Genomic DNA, 23,520 nt, shown 5'->3' on the forward strand with positions numbered 1-23,520 from the left:
AGTCAGTGCTTGTTTCCCCGCGCAGCCCTCCCACTGTTTGATGTGTTTCCAGATGAGACCTGGAAAGGTGAAATGACTTCTTTAAGGCGGCACAGCTCTTGACGCCCAAGTGCAGATGTCATCAGCTCAGAGGCTGGATAATCTTCCCCATCCTTTTGCAAGATGCATGCTACGAAGTCTGGACACACACCTGTGAGGACCTGCCAGAGACTATTTTGGACGGTGCCACTGGTACCACCTGCACACCACTGAAGTCCACCAGCGGTCTCCTGCGGTTGGCTGGTCTTTTTTCTCAATTCTTTTTGGAACCCTTCCCGGTTGGCTTTTTCTAAATTCTTCCAGAATTGAGCAAGTGCCTCAATATCACTTTATATGAAAGCAATTTCAGATAACAGCAGTTTTTCTTAGATTTTTCTGAGCTCAGAACACTTGACCTGAGAGGAAATTACTCGGTGATAGATTTCTGACAGCTTTTCTCCTGTCCCTTTCTTCTCCAAATCTTCAACACTACCTCCACCCCTCCACCACCCCCTCCCCCCACCCCGCCGGTTTCTTCCTGACACTCATCTCCCTTCCTCCTGCCTCAGTCTCCCCCTTCCCAAGGTGAGTGCTGAGCCTGGTGGGTTACCTGGAGGGCCCCTGGCTGGTGTAGGAGTTTCGCCTGGATTCAGCCAGTCGTCTGGTCTCCATGGCGATCTCCTGCTGCAGTTCTGATGAAGTCTCCTCGCAAGGCGAGTGGACCCTAGGAAATCAAATATGCAGCAGGCTAAATTGATTTCAAGCTCATCGCCTCCTGGACACAGGGATGAGATGGCCAGATGCCCTGCTTAATGAGGAAAGCTGCAGACCCCAGTCTTCACTCTGTCAGTCTGTGCTCCAGCAGGATCTGGCAGATCCTGGCTTTTAGGATGAATATGGCTTTTCCTTATTGTTGCATTATATGCTAATTAACTTGGATGTAAATTAAAAAATAAATTAATTTTTAAAAAAGAAGAAATGACAAACAACAACGGCAAAAACAAAGCAAACAAACAAACAAAAAACAAAAAAATCATGGCCTTTCCTTTACAGCCAGGCTGACCAGGGAAGGTAGTTTGCCTAGCCACTGCCCATGGACTGGGAGAAGGGGGCAGGCCGGCAGCACCGGGTCCTCATCAGAGCACTGGCAGGGGAGGGGGAGGCGGGTCCCAGTGCCCAGCATCCACACCCACAGCAGCTGTTTCTACACAATGATTCCAGAACAAGAATTCAGTTTCAAACACATCTCTGAATACTGAAATCCTATCTGCTAAGGCTGGACTGTGTGGACACCACAGCCACACCACCTGGGCAGTTATTTGTGTGCTTGCTCGGCAGCTTTCCTAGGAATCCATTCAGTATTTGGTTAAGAGGAGCATCCTGGAATATTGTATGGAATTGGCCTAATTCCCCAAGTGCATTTGTTCAGTGCTTTCATGTGAAAATTCAGTCCCACTGTGCCCTTTTGTCAAAGCCTAACCTCTGTCCCCTGCAGTGCAGAGGTAATTGGGCCAGAGACTCACCCGCGCAATCCAGGATGAAAAGCATGAGTACACAGAGGACACGTGCCCACGACTCAAGATGAGCACCATTCACATCAGCAGAGGCTTGGGGTTTGTTTAACTGCGTGGAATAAGACCAGTGTGTTTGGGCATATTTTTCTTTCATTCCCTGTCTTTTAAAAGCTCCGAGGGCTGAAGTTTGATCAGCCTGATTAAAAGCCAGCCAGGCGTTGGCCCCTAGGGATTTGCACTTCATTCGGAGTCTTGAAGAGCCCAAGCAGGACAAATTAATTCCATCACGTGACCTATTCCAACCTAATCAGCCTTCTTAACAAGGTGGCAACACAGTTGAGGAAGTAAGCAATAATTAATGTCAGGAAAAGGCTCTATCTCTCCCTGGTGAGTGATTAGAAGGGAGAGTCCTGAATCCCAGCCACTGATCTGCTGACTCCTCTTGTACAACATCCCTGCCGTCTCTAGCAGCAGGGTGCTCACTACTGTCCCATGCCCCATCTGGGCCATCTTTGTAGAAGGTTCTTCCCTCCCTCAGTTTCCGCAGACCGAGGCTACCTTTTTTCTGTTGGAACCACACAGAGTCAGGCCACTTCATCTTCCACATGACCACCTCCAATGATGGGGCAGCTGTCACACTGTGCCACATCTGTTTGTCCAGGCTAGAACCCCCAGCTCACCCAGCCATGTCTCCCCAGGTTCAAGGCTCTTCCCCATCATGGTCACGCTCCTGTGAGCAGGTTCCCTCATTCCTGCCCAACTGGGCAAGGACACTGAGAACACTGCTGTTACTGGACCCCACGCTGGACATCTTTGTAAGTTTGTGAGTTCATGTGCTTTTAGTGTCCCCATTATCAACTACCATCAGCCAAAGCCAGTAGTCCTGTAACACGGGCTGCTGCTAAGCCAGAAGGCCCTATCTTGTGCATATACAATTGATCTGTTGGAAGTAAGTGTTGGATCTTTCCATTGATCTGAGTCACCTGATATTTTGGGACCCATGATATGCAGTGGCACCATACTGGCCTTTCCTCCCAAACTCCATCACTTTCACACGCAATACACAAACTATATGCCATTTATTGACTGCTTACTGTATGTCAGACATAGATCTTATCAACTAATTCACATAATCACCCTATAAGAGAGAAAACTGCGGTTCAGAGAAGTTAAGTGACTTCCTCAAGATCATATGGCCAAGTGGTAAAGCTGATTTGAATGGCATTCCATCCCATGTCAAAGCCTGCTCTAATCCACTCCATGAAGCTGCTGTCTATATTTTCATATACAGCACTGATTAAAGAAAAAGCTTAATAGGACATGGCTGAGGACTGAGCCCTGTGGCATGCTGCTAGAGACATGGCTCTGATCCACCTGGCTACACTATGTGGGGGTGGCTCTTTATTTTCAAACCATCTAATTGAATTCTCCCTCTACACCTTTAAAAGACCACTCACATTTTGTGCTGATATGTATGAGACACCCTGTCAGAGGCCCTGCCAAGTGGCAAAGCTGAGATTTGAATGTCATTCCAGAAAGCTCTGATCCCCTTGCCCTTCTAATAATCTGTATACGACAAAGGTGGAATGTGCATTCCAAGGCACCCAGGTCAGTTACTGGAGTAGGGAGCAGTGACAGAAGTGAGTCCATATCTCAAGTCCTTGGATCCTGGCAGCTGGCACATGGTGAGGTTAGGGGGGCAGCAGCCCACAGCTGAACAGGTGTGCTTGGAAGATCTGGAGGCAATCCCGAGGGTGAAGGTGTTCTGTCCCTACCAGCAGATCCTCAGGGAGCTCTGGGCACCAAGAAGTCAGCCTAGCATTTCTGCCTAGTCTGCTTTCTGTTAATTACGTGAGGGCACATCCTGAGAACATATTTATTTGCATTAGCAGCAAAGGAATCCGTGACATCAGAGCTGGTGAGGATGTGAGGAGGGCAAAACCTGACCCGGATTCCAAAGCAGGCCTGCTACTGGCAGCAGTGAGGGCTCCTATGTGGGGGCTAGGATCTAGGACACCCACTTGAAGGGCAGGAGGCAGAATGGGGAGCCGGGAGCTCTGGATTCGAATCCCTACCTTAACACCTCTTAGCTAGGTGTTCTGTGGGCTGGTCACTTACCCTCCCTAAAGTTCCCTAGTCTTCAAAAAGGAACTAAGGAAAAATTGGTGATTTTTTTTTTTTATCAACTTAAGTATTGTTCCAACAGCCAAATCCAGAAAGGCACATTTAGCTGTGAAGAATAGGGATAGTTTTCTGTGAAGTCAATTCAAAGCACCTAAAGGGCCTTTTCTTCTTGCTGCATCTCCCCACTTGTTTTTTTGTTATTTTTTGTGTGGGTCTATTTTATTTTATGAAAAAAAATGTTTTAAATATACGTTATTATCAAATTGGTTTATATACAACACCCAGTGCTCATCCCAACAAGTGCCCTCCTCAATGCCCAGCACCCATTTTCCCTGTGCCTCTGCCCCACATCTACTCCCAGTTCTCTGTATTTAAGAGTGTCTTGTGGTTTGCCTCTTTTCCGCTCTGTTTGTAACTATTTTTTCCCCTTCCAGTCCTCCATGGTCTTCTGTTAAGTTTCTCAAGATCTACGTAGGAGTGAAAACATATGATATCTGTCCTGTTCTCTGACTGACTTATTTCACTCAGCATAATACCTTCCAGTTCCATCCATGTTGCTGCAAATGGCCAGATTTCATTCTTTCTCATTGCCAAGTAGTATTCTATTGTATATATAAACCACCTCTTCTTTATCCATGTCAGTTGATGGACATTTAGGCTCTTACCATAATTTGGCTATTGTTGAAAGTGCTGCTATAAACATTGGGGTACAAGTGCCCCTACGCATCATCACTCCTGTATCCCTTGGGTAAATTCCTAGTAGTGCTATTGCTGGGTTGTAGGGTAGTTCTATTTTTAACTTTTTGAGGAACATCCACACTGTTTTCCAGAGCGGCTGCACCAGTTCACATTCCCACCAACAGTGCCAGAGGTTTCCTGTTTCTCCACATCCTTGCCAGCATCTGTAGTTTCCTGACTTGGAGTCCCCACTTGTTTTTTGATGCTTAAAATTCTATGATGTCTTCTAGTTCCAGAGTCTCTACCCTTGTTAAATGCTTGGGGCTATTTATTTTATTTTTTATTATATGAAATTTATTGTCAAATTAGTTTCCATACAACACCCAGTGCTCATCCCAAAAGATGCCCTCTTCAATGCCCATCACCTACCCTCCCCTCCCTCCCACCCCCCATCAACCTTCAGTTTGTTCTCAGTTTTTAAGAGTCTCTTATGCTTTGTCTCTCTCTCCCACTCTAACCTCTTTTTTTTTCTTTTTTTTTTCCTTCCCCTCCCCCATGGGTTTCTGTTAAGTTTCTCAGGATCCACATAAGAATGAAAACATATGGTATCTGTCTTTCTCTGTATGGCTTATTTCACTTAGCATCACACTCTCCAGTTCCATCCACGTTGCTACAAAGGGCCATATTTCATTCTTTCTCATTGCCATGTAGTATTCCATTGTGTATATAAGCCACAATTTCTTTATCCATTCATCAGTTGATGGACATTTAGGCTTTTCCCACAATTTGGCTATCGTTGAGAATGCTGCTATAAACATTGGGGTACAAGTGCCCCTATGCATCAGTACTCCTGTATCCCTTGGGTAAATTCCTAGCAGTGCTACTGCTGGGTCATAGGGTAGGTCTATTTTTAATTTTTTGAGGAACCTCCACACTGTTTTCCAGAGCGGCTGCACCAGTTTGCATTCCCACCAACAGTGCAAGAGGGTTCCCATTTCTCCACATCCTCTTGCCTGGGGCTATTTAAATAGTAAACCCGATTAGTTATTCCTCAGAGAAACTGATTTTATCAAGCAGATGGAAGAAGAGATGGAAAGAGAGGAGAACCAAAGTTTGAGGTGACATTTTGAGTCCCCATGGACACACAGTTACTGAAAAAAGGGAGCCACCAATGCAAAAAATGAGGATCCAGAACCGCCCAGAGAAATACAGAGGCAAGAGAGACTGAGAGTCAGGAGCTGTCCTGCCAGGAGCTTGAGGAGAGGCCTGGGGCAAGGACTTGACAGGGACTCATCTGTAAACAAACAATCAGGTCAGGCCAGGACACCCCTGAAGCTGCCGACTGACTGAGACTGACTGTAGTGCTGATACCTTTTCAGGAAGGAGCTCCGTGAAGTTGGTAATCAGCAAGAATAAGAGCAACCAGCACAACACAATGATATGACTGTTTTGAAACACAAGGTAGTTTTCAACTTATGATGCTCATCTTCTAAGTTTTCTTATAAAGGAGAATTCATGTCCATGAGGTAAAGGTCTCCCTTATCACTGGGAGAAGACAGGCTTCTCATCAGAACTGCAGCTTGTCATTAGCTTTGTACTTTGTGGAGCACCTGGTGTCTTCCTCCAGTGACTTTGGGGACGTAAGCGAAGACAAACCTTGGAGAACAAGGGTGGAGAATGTGACACCTTGTTTTTCTTTTCCTCTTCTCAAGCCCTGAGGACCGTGAATGACCGACATGCACTGCCATTGGCCACATGTAACCAGGGAACTGAATTGAGTGCATTTTTGTCTTTAGTCCTAGGGAAGCAGGCTGAAAATGGTTTTCTTTGGTGATAATTGCTTTGGGCTCTGCTCAGAGAGCAGCATGAAGAAGGCTTCTCTTCTGTAGGACACAAACCCCTATGCCCCAAAGCTCGACTAAAATAGCTACACTAGGAGATTGATCTGAGATTTGAGGTGCCCTCGGTTCTAGCTGCAATTCTCTGTAGCAGATTCTGAAATCTTTCCCTACTGCATTATCTTTTCAAATATGCCAGACAGCTCTTAAATAATCAAGTCAACTAAATAGATTTAATAGAAAGGAAAAAAATCAAGACATTTCTATTTCTGGTATTTCCAGGGTATAAACTTGACTTCTTTGTTCAAATGAAATGTTTCCATCCTTCCTTATGGCTTGTCACTAGGAAAATGATCCCAATAATTTAAAAGGAGAAACAGAAACCTGGCTTTCCAATTTAGTGAAAGGGATGGGGACAGGGCTTTCCAATTTGGAGACAGGGATGTCTTAGGGGATGGGGACATGATATCTCCTCCCTCCTGGGGGCATTCAGCAAAGGGTCACAGTGACATGCAGGTTCCCAGAACAGCTTCATTGATATCATTGAGGATAAAGAATGATTAATTTTTGGGGTTTTTTTTTTTTTTTTTGAGAGAGACAGAGACAGAGACAGAACATGAGTGGGGGAGGGAAAAAAGGGGGAGGGAGACACAGGAACCAAAGCAGGTTCCAGGCTCTGAGCTGTCAGTACAGAGCCCTATGCAGGGCTTGAACCTATGTACTGTGAGATCATGACCTAAGCCAAAGTCGGACACTTAACCTACTGAGCCACCCAGGCTTCCTGAATGATTAATATTTAAGGACACACATTAGCAATTATTTCTTCCAAGGGAGCCTAGATGGCTGAGTTGGTTAAGCATCTGACTCTTGATTTTGGCTCAGGTCATGATCTTACAATTTGTGAATTTGAGCCCTGTGTCACCCTCTATGCTGACGGTTCAGAGCCTGCTTGGGACTGTCTCACTGTCCCCCTCTCTCTGCCCCTTCCCTGCTTGTGCGCATGATCACTCTCTCTCTCTCTTGCAAAATTAATAAACATTTTTTAAACCTCAATTTTTTCTCCTATAAGCTTTCTAAATGGATTTGAATTTTAAAGCCAAGATCTATGATTTGTTCAAGCACCATTTTCTCCCCTAAAATAGTGATTTGAAACTTTAAAATTTTATGTGTATTTGCCAGAGTCCCTTGTTCAAGTAAATCTTATAGGGAAAACTAGTCTGTATATAGACAGATGCTGGGCTGCACTGGGAAGCAGAGGAGGGGCCTGGACTTGGCCTCTGGCCAAACGCTGTTTCACCTTCAGCCTGAACACACATGCTCAATCCTTGGTAGCACCAAGGAACCCATTCTGGAAATTTCCATTTGTTAACCCACTCCTGCTTCCATAAGATAAAGCAAACATCTGTCTTATGAAGGGAGCATTCTTTCTCTCTCTCCTTTTGACATCTCCGTAGTGTCTCCATGGGATTCTGTATTAATCTGTCAACAAGCTTTTACCACATCAGTGGTTGGGCAAGTCCCCAGGGCAGGCTCAGTGAGACTGGACTAGTGGTCAGGCTGAGAAAGCATGACTTGGTCACAGGCAGGAAATGGCCAGATCCAGATGTCAGGACAGCTGGAGCTATGTAAGGTCAGAGCAGGAGAAGTTTTCCAGCCTGGAACACCAGGAAAGGACCACAGGAGGGAGAATCATTTCCAACGCTGACAGTGAGCACTGACTGAGCACTTTCTCACAGCAGGGACTGTGCTGGGAGCTTTCACCTGTTTTAACCTCACTACAGCCCTCTGCCGTCAGTACTAATACATTTTACAGATGAGGAAACTGTGGTTTGAAACAGCTGCACAATTTTTCGGAGCTGGTCAGTTGCAGAGCCAATGTTCAAACCCAGCCAGTCTGACCCTGAGCCTGTTAGTCATCACGCTGGTCAGGGGATAGGGGATAGGAGGGAGAAGGAAGGGCATATTCCCATCCATGAATATGGCAAATAGTATTGTTGCAGGGAATCAATTCAGAACCCCCCACTGTGTGGCTGACTAATCTTCTGTGTGTACACAAACCCACTGTGAGCCCATAGAGTCCCTTGGAAGCAGAGGCTCATCAGCAGGTATCTGTGTGGCTTAATGAGCTAACAGTTTCTTCTGCAAAGGGTCATCTTCCAGGAGACCTGGTGAGCCCTCTTGGACAGCCCACACATCAGGCTTGGCTAATAGGCCACTGGCTGAGGTAGAGCCAAGACAAGTCAGGCAGAGCTGGACCACAGTGGTTGTCTGGTCGAGAGGGCATTCTGGGCAGGAGCCCCAGCCCACCAACTGGGCCCACCTTCTCTTAAGTATCTCAGTATCTTGAGTGTCTTCTCTTAAGCCCCTGTTGTTGCCTTCTTGGCCCTAGGGAGTCTGTAAGTTCCATGATATTCTCTGATTATGTCCCACTCAAAGCAAAAGGGAGCAATGGGGGAAAGTTCCATTTTACTTCAAATTTTTCCTGATCCTAACAGCCTCTGTCCTTCTCACATTGGGCCCAAGATCCCAGGAGCCCAGTGCTGCCCAGGGAGCTTGACTTTATTGTTGTGGACCTTTTCTCCCTTCCACCCCAATCTTCTTTGAACACCCCACCCCCAAAGGTTTATTAGCTCAGATGTGAAAAAGAAGCTATTAATGCACAACAAAGTTTTAAAGCAGTTATGTGTCTTAAGAGTGTTCTTATTTTCTTCTAGATTAAGGGCAATGGCTCAACCTAAAAGAATAAGTCCCCAGTGGCAGGACCCTGATATTGACAGTAGGCCAGTTAGGAGGGAGAAATTTGAGCAGGGTGAGAATTTCTGATGGCCCTAAGTCATAGCAAGATTCCTGGGGCTCCAGTACCATGTTAAAATGGTTGGCAGCAATAAATATCTGTTGGGATGCTTTGAGATATTCCTCCCTTTGCCTGAATCCCAGAATGTAGGGTCCTGGGTCTGCATAGGTTTATTATAATAGGAACTCAAATCTCTTTGGAAATGGTTGTCCATCATTCATGAGCAGTTAACTAAGGTTCTGGTACTAAGAATCTAGACAGAGAAAAAACCAAATGTGCATCTGAGAGAGGGTGTGATATATATAATTGACTGAGGAGAAATGGTGGATGAGGACCTAGTAATGGGGATACGAGCACTGAGAGACTGTCATTGCAGTTTGTGACCATATGATATTCTGCAGATTTCATGGGAGAGAGAAGTTTTCAGTGTGTGTGTGTGTGTGTGTGTGTGTGTGTGTATGCCATATGTGTGTGTATCATATATAACAACAATAATGTAAATATTAGAAATAAGGTTTCTTATAGTTCAACTCAACCAACTTGTTGAGAGTTTAAGAAACCTAAAAATATCTCTATTTGCACCAAATAGGTACTTTCCCATTTCCTCACTGTTATGCTAGGAGCTTGGAAAAGATGCTGCTCCATTTTGCAGTTGAAGAAACTGAGGCACAGAGAAATTAAGTGTGTTTTCCCCAATCTACTAAAGCTACAAACAGGGCTAGAAGTAGAACTCAGGTACAGATTTCCTTATGGCTCCTCGCATGTGGTTGATGGGGCTGATGGCTTCACTGGCAAGGCACAGCCCACTCTCTGCAGGCCCATGAGCACAGCATGAGTCCTGACCTTCCCCTGGAAGCAAGGGACAGGGCATCTGATTTGTACTACATCCCTAGTGCCCAGGACAATGTCTGGTGCAGAGTCCAACAAATGTTTAATATGTACACAGGAAAATGTTTGGAGAAGTTTGGAGAAGTTTTACAGTAAAATTTAATTTGCTGAATTTGAATCTTCATTTTGTTACCTTTTAGAAGTCACATAACTTTTTGAGCTTCATTTTCCACCTCTCTAAAATGAGTATGAAATGGAAAGCCCATCTCACCTGCTGAGGCCGTTTTCAACGTGGTCCAGATCTCTGTCCCTGGTTCTTACAGTAGGGTGGGAGTATTGGGTGCTAATCTTAGCCATCTTCTTGCTTTGTTACATTCAGCCTCAAGGTTGTTGCTGAAACATGAACACAACACAGATCACATCAGGATGAGGAAGCAGCTGCAAACCCATGTTGTTGTGTGTGAGGACTATTTCCCCAGGCAAGCCCTGGCACACACACCCTCTTCCATTTCTCCCATAGTTGCAGCTACACCGTGTTTTAGTTGGGTTTTTTGGACTCTTCTTCCCAGCCTGAAGCACAAGCAAGGTCTTTCACTTTGTGTATGCTCCCATGCCGAAGAGCTGCTCAAACTTATATGCTGATCTAGCAAATGAATGAATGATTGGTGAAGTTGGTATTTGATATAAGAAAGCTAAAATCCTCATGATTCCCTGGAACGATGTGATGTTCCTCTTGACCCTGTTTTTTCTCATTTACTTTTTTTATCTTATAATTTTTCACGTTTTAGTAGCTCCCCCAAATCCCATTTCAAAACAAAACATGAAAAACTAACAATCTTTGACATCCATAAAACCTTTACAACGTAATGTTACACTCAAAACACACTTCATCTCCTTTAATCCTCAAAATAACTTTATCAGATATTTACAATTTTTATCCCCATTTAAAGATGGCTAAATTGAGACTCAGAGATGTCAAGCAGCTTATCCAAGTTAAAAAAAATAGGTAAAACCTGTTGATGGCATGATCCTGGTGCTAGAAATCAGACCATGAATACTCTCCCTTCAGCAAACATTGGAAGGTGCCCCTATGACTGATGAAAGAAGAAAGCTGGTATGAGCACAGGGCTGGTGTGAAGAACACAAAGACTGGCCAGTTCCATCATCCTTGATCAAAGCCCTCCAAGTGGAAGATGAATCCCTGAGTACAGTTTCTCTTAGACAAACACAAGCTCTCTTGAGCAGTCAGATGGCTTAAGTAGAGACCACTCCAGAGACCAGTTCAGAGAAAGATGGTGGTTTCTAGAAATAGCCCAGTGACTCACTCTAAGACTAAATTAATTCCTTATCCAAATGAAGGTCAGTGCAAGGAGCCCAGAACACTGCACCAAAGGATGGATGTAGTTCCTGCTTATCAAGGTCAATCCACCATGAGTTTACTCAGGGTCAATTGTTGGCTCAAAGGTCTTGGTTCATCTCTGATATTTGATAATTTAAGGCTATGATTTAAATTTTGTACTTTCTCAATAGATCAAAAGTAGTTTTGATTTTTAAATACTTTACCCGTTTATGTAACAGTTAGTGAATTTCTGGCCGATCACAGGAGATACAAAGAAATATAAGACGAAGACTTCTCTCAAGGATCTTATGGTCCAGCAGGGCAGATGATGGATATCAGAGGATCCTGCAGGTTGTGCTAAGGAGCTTGGGCTTTTACCCTGAGCCCATCAGGGATATGGTCAGATGTGTAATGGCCACTGCAGCTGCATTGGGGAGGATATATTCAGGGAACATAAGTTGGCGTTAAATGAGCAGATAAATGCTGCAGTATCTCAGTGGAGAGAGAATAGTTGCCTGATCTAGGTTTGTGGCAGTTAATCAGATAAATTAAAAAACTTCCCATATAGACAGACTCACTGGTACATGGTCATTGATCAGGTATAGGAGGTGATGAGGAGGGAGGTAATGAGAATGATAGTCTGGGGTGTTGGTGGTCCTACACACTGAGGTAGGGAACTAGGGGAAGAAGTGGGTTTGAGAAAGAGAATGATTCCAGTTTGAGATGTCTATGGAAATTTTAGAGCCAATATGGGAAATAAATGTCTTCCACTAAAAGCAATAAACCCAATTTGAAATCATCCATCCAATGCTTTTTTATTGAGCACTTACTATGTGTGAGACAATATGGAGAGCTAGGGTTTTACAGAGAAGGATACGCATCTCTGTCCTCAAGGAGCTTACAGTCTAGTGGGTTCTAGAGCAAGTCTTAAAAATGTTTTGGGACTCTGGAGTGCCTGGGTGGCTCAGTCAGTTAAGCGTCCGACTTCCGTTCAGGTCACGATCTCACGGTTCATGGGGTCGAGCCCTGCATTGGGCTGTGTGCTGACAGCTCGGAGCCTGGAGCCTGCTTTGGATTCTGTGTCTCCTTCTCTCTCTGCCCCTCCCCTGCTCATGCTCTGTCTCACTCTCTCTCTCTCTCAATAAAAAAATTGAAAAAAAAAGTTTTGGGACTCTGAAGAAAATCTATCAAATTATTCTTTTTTGTACATTTCCAGGAAAATTCCAGGAGAAAAAGTTCATTGCCTCCAGCCTGTGTCCCTTTCCCTCAGCCCTCATCAACTGCACAAATCCTGGCCCCAGATGTTGTTGTATGGAAGCAGCACATCTACCTGCCTGCTATGGAAGGCTACTATATGCCAGAAACAGGGTAGGTGCTCATGTAATACCGCTCCGTTAACCCTCAGAATAGCCTCTCCCTTTCTTCCCTTTTACAAGTGAAGAAACCAAACAGATGCATAATTTCCCTAATGTTGCTTATAGCCTGAGCCAGGATTGACAAAGTTCGGTCTGACCCCAGAACCCGATGGTGTAAAATTAATGGGTGGTAAAAAACTGGCATTACCTTTTGGCCTGAGTAGGAGGGGCCCCTGCCTGGGACTCCATGCTTTAAAGGACTCTACTCTGACTCTCCTTCATCCACAGCCCATGAGACCAATGGGACATGCCCACTTACAACCCTGCCCCGTGCTCTAGACTATGCTCTGGGTGCCCAAGACGCCCAAACTGTGGGCTCAGAAAGCTCTAGACTGGTTCTAGAGCCTGCCCAGGCCTCTTCCCAGGTCTGTTTTCCTTCAAAGGGCATCAGTGTGCACTCCCCTAGAGCTACCGGTGGCCAAGGAGCAGCTGTTTGGAGGGAGGAGTGAGTAGAGGCCAGAAGTATGGACAGGGTGTTCACACACATGTGTGAAAGGCCCCTTGTGACATGGGGTGGACACAGGGCAGGCAGAGAAGGAGGCAGGACATGGATGGTGGACCAGAGATCAAATCTCCCCATGCCACCATGTTCTGAGGCTGAACTCAAAGGGGTCTAAGAACTCTCTATATGAATCTGGTCTCCCGGTCATTGTGAAAGTGATTTTTTTAAGATGGGAGGACAGGGCATGTTTGATTCAACAGTGTACTACCCTGGTCCCTGTCACAGTCATATCTAGCCCTCTACCTCACACCCTTCTTGACCGTTTTTCAGTCCAGCTGTTGCTATGGAAACCAGCTGCATGCAGGGTCACCCAGCAGCACCTTGCCTTAGCTACACTGTGGATTGCTCACCTTCTTTCCTGGGGCTTCCCTATTTCCCCCAGAGAACATATGCTAGGATGCTCATGCCATTCTGACAAACATGCAAACCCAGAGGTGCTAGAGAGGTAACCCTGCCTTGGACAACCCTTGACTAACAGAACCCAGGAACCAGGGGTAAATATTCCCTGGTTCTATCTTCTATTCCTCAGGAAGATAATTCAGTGGTTCTCTCCATGGCTCTTTGGAGAAGCCCTGGAAGGATCAAGTCAGTCGCCCAGAGTGGTGATCGGTTTGATAATGTACACTTGCACTGGATTTCCCTTCCTCCCTTGTTTTTTCTTCTGAGACTTCCACTTCTCTTCCTTGGAATCACTCCCTAAATGAACTGTCTGCTTACATGATCTTGTCCAAGGTTCTGGGTTTGGGAAGTGGCTTTTGTTTTTTGTTTGTTTGTTTGTTTTGTTTTGTTTTTGTAGGAGGAGGTGATTCCCTCAGCTAAGAGAATATATATATATATTTTTTTAGATATTTAGGTAAATGGTAAGTGGGTTATATGTACTCCTGGTTTGGGCCCCTGAAGGGTAGGACAGGGAAAAATGCGTGTCATTAAAGGGAAATGTTTGCTTAAGATAGGTCATAAGATCATTTTTTCCCAATTGTTTATAAACATCATAAGCGTTGTCTTTTTTTTAATCATTCTTTTAAAAATTAAAAAAAATGTTTATTTATTGCTGAGAGATAGAGAGAGAGGGAGACAGAGTGTGAACAGGGGAAGGGCAGAGAGAGAGGGAGACACAGAATCTGAAGCAGGTTCCAGGCTCCGAGCTGTCAGCACAGAGCCCAACACGGGGTTCGAACCCATGAACTGTGAGATCATGACCTGAGCCGAAGTTGGACACTTAACAGACTGAGCCCCTCAGGCTCCACAATGGTTGTCTTTTTTAAAAAATTACTTTAAAAATAAGGATCCAAATAAGGCCCACATGTTCTGATTGCTGATTGGTACTTTTTAAAGTTTTTCATGCATTTCTCTTCTTCCTCATTGTGGAAGAAACATAATTGTACTCCCGAGTTTGCTATAGTATGAATTTTTTGCCAATTCCAACTTGACGATGTTTTCTGTAAACTGGCAGTTGCACTCAGAGATATGGTCAAATTTGGGTTCAATTTTTTTTGCAAGAATATTTCTTTGTGTGATGTTAACAGCCATTGATGATTATTGCCTGGACATATGCTTTCATTACGAGTTGCAAATTGGTGACATTCTATCATTTCTTCTTCAGCGATTAGCTGACATATTCTTAAATAAAATGTAACTTATTTGACTGTTCAGTGGTAACGTTCATACAGGAATTGCGAAATAAACAATTCTTTTCCCCTTGTTTACCAGTTTTTAAGTCATAACATCCTAAGTGATTCCCCAACTGCCCTGTGAATTTTCACATTTCCTGGCCCAGACAAACTCTAGAACTCACAGATGAGATCATGAAATTACAATCAGTGATCCTGAGGTGCCTGCTGAAAATGAAAACTGCCACCCAGCCAGGGCCCCCTGAGTGTGAGGCACTTGCATATCCATTACTCATTAATCCTCAAGAGACCCAAAAGGTAATAAATAGTAACACTGGTTTTGCAGATGAGGAAATGCGGGCTTGGGTCTGTCTGACCCTGAAACCCATGTAGTGCTTTCTTTTGTTTATCACACCCACTGCAGGATATTAGAAATGCACAAATAACATTTTAATTTTCAAGCACAGGAAGAAGATGTGTCCTGCCAACTATCAGGGTGACCTTGAAGTGGATCCTAGGTGTGAGTCTAAGAGTGATTTGTGAGCATCTCTCAAACAAATGTGAGTTTTCTGGGGCTTGACTGAGGAACTAACAACACATCACTTCAGACAATTATCTCTCTTTTTTTTTAACAACATTACTAAATCCAGCATGTTTTCTTCCCCCCAACACACTTACTGACTCCTTCCATGTCCCAGGCATCATACTTGGCCCTGAAGATTATGAAGAAGAGGAAGATAGGTCTCTGTCTTTGAAACACAAAACTGCATGGGGGAAACACGAATGGAAACAGGGAGGGGGGTAGAATACAGAGGTGCTGAAATAGAGATAGAGGCATGGTGGGGAGCAGTATGGAAGGGGGAGGCACTAATTCTGCCTCAGGGACCACCGAAGTCTGAGGAGGCTTCTCATGAGGGGCATTATTTCATGTTATTCAACATTTACCATGTGTTGGCCATGAATAACATGTATTTCATGTTATTCAACATTTACCATGTGTGCACGATTAAGAATTTGATTGTGATATCTGTGCTCTGGTGCCTACCTTTAACCTCCTTTGCTCTTGGCCTGGACACCTAGGTAGGTCAGGAATCTAACATACCTCACCTGTACTCCGGTTGTTTTCATACTTTTCTCATTCCTTTATTAACCCCAAAAGATTTAAGGGCTAGAACTATTTTCTTTTACTTAAAAAATATTTTATTCTCCTAAACACCAGCATATATACACATAGTGGGTAATCAAATTGGGTGGCATAAATGGAGGAACAGGTGAGTACTTGCAATGATGACACTAATAATGGCAGTATATTTGCTGAGCATTTACACTCTGCATGGTACTGTTCTAATAACTTTAAATGTTATTTAAACTCACTTGATTCTCACAATTCTCTGTGAATGAGTCACACTGAACATTTCTGTCTTGTTTAGAAATGGATGGGACTTTATAAGGGAGAAAGCGAGTAAGCAACAAGGAGGTCAAAACATGTAAAGCCCTTTCTTATGAACTAAAATGTGCTTCTGGAAAAAAATCTTGGTCCCCACTTGCGATGACTAACTATACTAAAAAAAAAAATTGTCCATGTTCTGTCCTTTTCTATTATGGTTTAAACATGAATACCAGTCCTGGTTCAATTTGTGTCATTTGAAACCTTATCATTTCCCAAGCCCTAAATGCAGCTGAGACAATAGAGAGGTGCCAAGAGCCCAAGATGCATACTCCTCTGACCCACTGGAGGTTATCTGAGTTATCATTGTCTTTGGTTATGACACCTATGCAGCCAGGGGCTGGAGGGTTCCATTAGTGAGGCACCGAGTCTAGAACAAAGCCATGCCAAAAAGACAACCCCAACCAGAGGACAGCCCCACAGCCTGATGGACAGGCACACTGGGCACAAGTCTTTATTTTCTCCAGCTGAGACAGATCACTTTTACCACCTAAGGTCTTCAATCTTCTCAGAAGTTATATCTTTCTGGGTTTCATTCATTTCAGTTCTCCACAACTCAACTTTCTCAGCATCACTTGGGCAAAAGCACTCAGCAAATTCTCAGTAAATGTGAAGTTGGACAGGCTCACTTTGTCAAATTAAAAGCCAAAGATAAGTCAATAACTCCCACAGGATCTACATGTCTTGGAACTTCATCCAAAGTTGGATTGCCTCTCCCTTCTTCCCCTATCCCATCTGGAAACTGCAGGATGGAAGGAAAATATCCAATGCTAAGCCACTTAATCACTCTGAGACCTGTGAACCAGTCCACAGAACAAATACAAAGGACAGAACAGACATTACTATAGGCAATGATGAAGGTTGTGTATTTTTAAGCAGCCCTAGGCTTATGTAGGGGGAAAGCACTAGTAAAATACCTTTTGTTTGAGACAAGTGGCATTGGAAAAACAATATAGGTGGTCAAGAGCACTGTACTGAGAGAAAGAAAAGCTGGATCTCTTCTTAGCTCAGCCTACAATTTGGGCTAGTGACCAGCATTTTAGTTTCTTTATACATTGATGAACATGGACTTATTGCAAATGAAATTTTCCACAGAAACTCAATGAATAAAGCATTTACGTATATATTTTATTTAAACGTATTTGAGGGGCACCTGGGTCAGTTGGTTAAGCTGCCGATTTCAGCTCAGGTGATGATCTCACAGTTCGTGGGTTTGAGCCCCATGTCGGGCTCTGTGCTGACATCTCAGAGCCTAGAGCCTGCTTCAGATTCTGTGTCTCCCTCTCTCTGCTCCTCCCCCATTATGCTCTGTCTCTCAAAAATAAATAAATGTTAAAAAAATTTAAAAATAAATGTACTTGAAAACATTTATAAAGATAATTAGTGAGTGTTTACCTCCTTTCCAAAAGTGAAAATACTAATTCAAAAAGATCTATGCACCCCTATGTTCACTGCATTACATACGATGGCCAGGATAAGGAAGCAACCTATGTGTCCATCAATAGATGAATGGGCAAAGAAGATGCAGAATATTATTCAGTCATAAAAAATGAGATCTTGCCATTTGTGACAACATGGATGGACATCAAGGGTATTATACTAAATGAAATAAGAAAGAGAAAGACAGTGCTCACTTTGGCAGCACATATGCCAAAATTGGAATGATACAGAGAAGATTAGCATGGCCCCTGTGCAAGGATGACATGCAAGTTTGCTAGGAATTTACCCAAGGGATACAGGAGTGCTGATGCACAGGGGCACTTGCACCCCAATGTTCATAGCCACACTTTCGACAATAGCCAAATTATGGAAAGAGCCTAAATGTTCATCAGCTGATGAGTGAATAAAGAAGTTGTAGTTTATATACACAATGGAATACTACTCGGCAATGAGAAAGAATGAAATCTGGCCTTTTGTAGCAACATGGATGGAACTGGAGAGTGTTATGCTAAGTGAAATAAGTCATACAGAGAAGGACAGATTCCATATGTTTTCACTCCTATGTGGATCCTGAGAAACTTAACAGAAGACCATGAGGGAAGGGAAGGAAAAAAAATGGTTAGAGAGGGAGGGAGCCAAAACATAAGAGACTCCTAAAAACTGAGAACAAACTGAGGGTTTATGGGGGGTGGGAGGGAGGGGAAAGTGGGTGATGGGCATTGAGGAGGGCACCTGTTGGGATGAGGACTGGGTGTTATATGGAAACCAATTTGACAATAAATTTCATATTTAAAAAATTGAAAAAAAAGAAAGAGAAAGACAAATATCATATGATTTCACTTACATGTGGAATGAATCAAAAAACAAAAAAAAAATAGAGACCCATAAATACAGAGAAAAACTGATGGTTGGTGGGGGGTGGCAAAATGGGTGAAGGGGAGTAGAAGATATAGCCTTCCAGTTATGGAATGAATAAGTCATGGGGATAAAAGGTAAAGCATAGGGACTATAGTCAATAGTACTATACTAGTGTAGTATGGTGACAGATGATGTTACACTTGTGGTGGGCATCACATAATGTATAGAGTTGTCAAATTGTTATGCTGTACACCTGAAGCTAATGTAACATTGTGTATCAACTACACTTCAATTAAAAAATAAAGACATGGGTTCCCTGGGTGGCTCAATCATTTGAGCCTCTGACTCTTGATTTTGGCTCAGGTCATGATCTCAGTGTTGTGGGATTGAGCCTCACATCAGGCTCTGTGCTGGGCATGGAGTCTGCTTGTGATTCATCCTCTCTCTCTCTCTCTTTCTCTTTCTCTCTCTCTCTAAAAAAAAAAAAAAAAGACAATCAGTGGGACACAAGTTAATTTTGACCATGATTTCCAGTGTATTAAAATTTAGTAGGGATGGGGCACCTGGGTGGCTCAGTTGGTTAAGCATCTGACTTGGGCTCAGGTCATGATCTTGCAGTTGGTGAGTTCGAGCCCCATGTCAGACTCTGTGTTGACAGCCCGGAGCCTACTTTGAATTCTGTGCCTTCCACCCTCTCTGCCCCTTCTCCTTCTCCCGCTCATGCTCTGTTTCTCTCCTTCAAAAATAAGTAAAAACATGAAAAAAATTTAAAAAAACTTGGTAGGGGGCACATGTCAATGTTATCTTTATTTGGGTTCTTTAATTATTTAAATATACATAAAGAAACTTCAAGTGTGCACAGAAAACCTTAGGGAACTCTGTGGAACAGAGCTGAAAACCAAGGCCCAGTTGACCATGAAAGGTCCTTCCATTTCAAAAGTTTCATGATGGAACAGAACTGTAGAATGCAAATATTGTGTCTAAAGTTCCTCTCATTGTTTGTGCATGAATGTGATCCTATTGGAAGAAATAAAAACATTCTAGAGCTCCAAAAGCAGAAATGACAAAACTCTATAATGTCAAAATTCTCTGGACGTGGTACAATATAACTTGAATATCAGAACTTATATGAGAGGGCACTTTGAAAATTACATTATGATGTAAAGATCCTCAACAAAATACTAGCGAACAAAAATCCAGTCACATATCATGATTAAGTGATATGTGTGCCAAGAATGCAAAGTTGATCTAACACCCAAAATCAACCAATGTAATACACCATATTAATTAATGGCAAAAACTACATGATGAGTGCAATAGACATAAGAAAATCATATGACAAAATCCAACATGCTTTCATGATAAAAACAATCAACAAAGTAAGAACAAAAGGAAATTTCCTTAAACTGATAAAGGGCATCTTGACAAAACCACAGCTAATGTCACAGTTAAAGGTGCAAGACTGAATGCTTTCCCCTAAAATCAGGAACAGGACAAAGATATTCACTCTTATCACCTCCATGCAACATTGTACTGCTAACCAGGGCAATAGACAAGAAAAAACAAAACAAAACAAATAAAAGCATCCAGATTGGAAAAGAAAAAGTAAAATTATCTCTATTTGCAGATGACATAATCTGGCATATCGGAAATCTTAAGTAATCCACCAAAAAACTATTAGAATTAATAAATAAGATTAGTAGTGTGGCAGTATACAAGTCAGCATACAGAAATCAAATGTATTTCTATACATTAGCATTGAGTAATAATACAATGAAGTTAAGACAACAATCCCATTTTTTAAGTTTATTTATTTTGAGATAGAGCATGCAAGTGGGGGAGGGGCAGAAAGAGAGAAGAAAGAGAATACCAACCAGGCTCTGTACTGTCAGTGCAAAGCCCAACTCAGAGCTCAAACTCACGAACAGTGAGATCATGTCCTGAGCCATAGTCGGATGTTCAATCAACTCAGGTGCCCCAACAATCACATTTATAATAGCAGCATAAAAGAACAAAACACCTAGGAAATTTAACCTAGGAAATTAAAGATTTGTACACTGAAAACTATGAAACATTGTTGAAAGAAATTGAAGATATAAACAATTGGAAAGATATTTCCTGCTCATAGATTGGAAGGATTAATATTATTAATATGGTGTTGACTCTCCAAATTGTCCACAGATTCAGTGCAATCCTTATCAAAATCCCTGCTGGAGTTTTTGCAGAAATTGACAAGCTGATCCTAAATTTACATGGAAATTCAAGGGACACAAATAGCCAAACAATCTTGAAATCTTGAAAAAGAAGAACAAAGCTGGAGAACTCACACTTTCAGATTTCAAAACCTATTGCAAAGCTATAAAAATCAAGATAGTGTGGTTCTGGCATAAGGATAGGTATATAGATTAATGGAATAGAATTCAGAGTCCAGAAATAAATCCCACATTTACAATCAATTGGAAATCAATGGAAAAAAGAATAGTCTTCTTAACAAATGCTGGAAAAACTGAATATCCATATGCAAAAGAATATACACCATACACAAAAATGAACTCAAAATGGATTATAGGCTTACATGTAAGGGCCAAAACTACAGAATTCCTAGAATAAAACACAATCTTCATGGCCTTGGGTTAGGCAATGGTTTCACAGATATGACACCAAAAGCATAAATGAAAAGAGAAAAACAATAGATTATACTCCATCAGAATAAAAAACCTCTGCATCAAATGACACCATCAAGAAAGTAAAAAGACAACCCATAGAATGGGAGAAAATATTCTAAAATCATGTATTGGTAAGGTATATATATATAAAGAATATATAAAGAACAGTTACAACTCAATAATAAAAAGACAAGCTAATTAAATATTGGGAAGAGGATTTGAATAGGCATGTCTCTGAAGAAGATACATGGTCAACAAGCACATGATTATAAGCATATTTAATCATGGGGAAATGCAAATCAAAACTATGATGAGATACCTCTGCATACCAACTACAATGGCTATAATAGAAATACAGACAATAACAAGGGTTAGTAAAGATATGGAGAAACTGGAATCCTCATACACTACTGGTAAGAATGTAAGTGTACAGTCACTTTGGAAAACAGTGGGGCAATTCCTCAAAATGCTGAACATAGTTGCCATATGACCCAATAATTCTACTCTTAAGGATATACCTAAGAGAAAGGAAAACATATATCCACACAACAACTTATACATGAATATTCATAGCAGCATTATTCGTAATAGCCCCAAAGTGGAAACAACCTAAATGTCCATCAGCTGATAACTGGATAAACAAAATGTGGTATATATACATAGTGAACTGTTGTTTGGCAATGAAAATGAACAAAATACTGATACATGCTACAACATGGATGAACCTTGAAAGCATTATGTTAAGTGGAAGAAGTGAGACACAAAAAGCCACATGTTGTATAATTCCATTTATATGAAACGTCCGGAATTGGCAAATTCACTGGGATAGAAGGTAGATTAGTGGTTGCTTGGGGAAAGAGTTGGGATAGGGGGTGGCCAGAAAAAAGAGTGACTGCTAATAGCTACAGGGCTTCTTTTGGAAGTGTTGAAAAGTTTTAAAATTATATTGTGGCGATGACTGCACCACTGTGAAGATTACTAAAAAGCACTGAAATGTATACTTTAAATGGATGACTTTTATGGCCTATGAACTAATTCTAAAAAAGTAATGTTAAATATAATAGCAAAGCTGCTTTTAGAATGCAAAACTAACAATATCTGCTATAAGAAACTCGCAAAATGTAAGTGTAATAAAGGGGAGAAATGTCAAAATATCACATTAATAATAATGATATTGGTCACATTGTTGAGGGCTCACACTATGCCAAGGACTGATCCACAGTTTCACATGCTTCACATGGACAAACTCATTTAATCCCCACAATCACCCTACGAGGTAAGTTATTATCCCTATCGTACAGTTGAGTAAACCAAGGTGCATGTTTCACACAGTTAGGACTATAGCAGGCAATTAAGTCCTAGAGCCTGCAAAGTCAATCTCCTGCCTCTCGAGAAACAAGCCCAATTTCTGGGACTGGTAGGTATCAAAGCCGCCTCCATCTTCCCGATAAAGATCCAAAAGGACAGCTCAGTTCTTAGACCATGAGGGTGTATCCAGAAGCTCAAATTGAGCTTTGAGGTGATGAGGGGAAATGGAGTTCAAAATTCATGTTCTCCCCTTTCTGCGGAGTGGAGGATAGGCAAACCCATGAATGTCCCCACACCAAGATATGAAGAGAGAGTTTGAGTTAAGGTTGTTGTGTCTGGCTTCCCAAGGAAACTTTGAGTGGCCGTGAGGTGGATTTCTCTCTCTTCTGAACTCTATGCATTTTTATAATGCAAGCAAAGGCAAGTTTGCATACGCCAGGTGCAGATTTTCAATTCCTGTCTGAGAAAAAATTAACATTGTTCCCAAGAACAGGAAGAGATTTGGGATGAAAGGATCTGAATTTGTAACAAGGTTATCAATTATGTTACTCAACCACCAGACAGAGGCCTGTCTCATGCCTAGAAAGTGTCTTGGTCTTCTGCAGAGATGACTCGGAATTAATGGGGACTCTGGTTTCCTCCTCCACTTTAAGTGTACTCAGTTTCTAAGTGATTTGCAATAAGATTCAGCTGCTCACATTGAGATTCCAAGAGAATGTAACTGCTTTCCAGATGTTGCTAGAGCTGGAGAACCCATATGTCTGTAGCCAGCCCTACAAATGCTCTCCTCAGAATTCCGTCTCCCCCCTCCCCAACACACACACACACACACACACACACACACACACACAGCCAGGGCAAACAAGGCCAGGCAAGGAACCTCCCTTCCCTCCCCAAGGACCTGTTTCACCGAGCCTAGCTGTGGGCACAGAGGTAAACTGTTGTTTTTTTTTTAATTAATTTTTGTGATGTGATTATAAAAGTAATATGCTGTCATTATGAAAAATAATAAGATGTTCATATCTAACTTTGATCAATCATTGTACAGGTGCTGTGCCCCGGAATTCACTCCAATTACCTTCACTTACTCCCAACAACCCACTGAAGCAGGTATTATAACTATTACTTGCAATTTACATAT

At 42.4% G+C, this 23,520-nt stretch overlaps 1 protein-coding gene and 1 non-coding gene across 3 annotated transcripts in view; one reads left to right on the forward strand and one right to left on the reverse strand.

Moving 5' to 3' along the window:
- Nucleotides 1–10,151, reverse strand: part of CNGA3 (cyclic nucleotide gated channel subunit alpha 3) — a 29,864-nt gene extending 19,713 nt beyond the window's left edge. For both annotated transcript variants that reach the window (XM_030309026.1, XM_030309025.1), the window contains exons 1-2: nt 10,066–10,151; nt 629–742 (exon numbers count right to left, since the gene is read on the reverse strand). In XM_030309026.1, coding sequence (XP_030164886.1) covers nt 629–742; nt 10,066–10,151 — 200 coding nt within the window. The remainder of the gene's footprint in view (nt 1–628; nt 743–10,065) is intronic.
- Nucleotides 10,152–17,733: 7,582 nt separating this feature from the next.
- Nucleotides 17,734–17,842, forward strand: LOC115511421. The gene has a single exon (XR_003968063.1). It is a non-coding gene; the product is annotated as a U6 spliceosomal RNA (small nuclear RNA).
- Nucleotides 17,843–23,520: the final 5,678 nt, after the last annotated feature.

The sequence above is a fragment of the Lynx canadensis genome, chromosome A3, assembly GCF_007474595.2.
Source record: "Lynx canadensis isolate LIC74 chromosome A3, mLynCan4.pri.v2, whole genome shotgun sequence".
In the NCBI taxonomy this organism is placed as follows: domain Eukaryota; kingdom Metazoa; phylum Chordata; class Mammalia; order Carnivora; family Felidae; genus Lynx; species Lynx canadensis.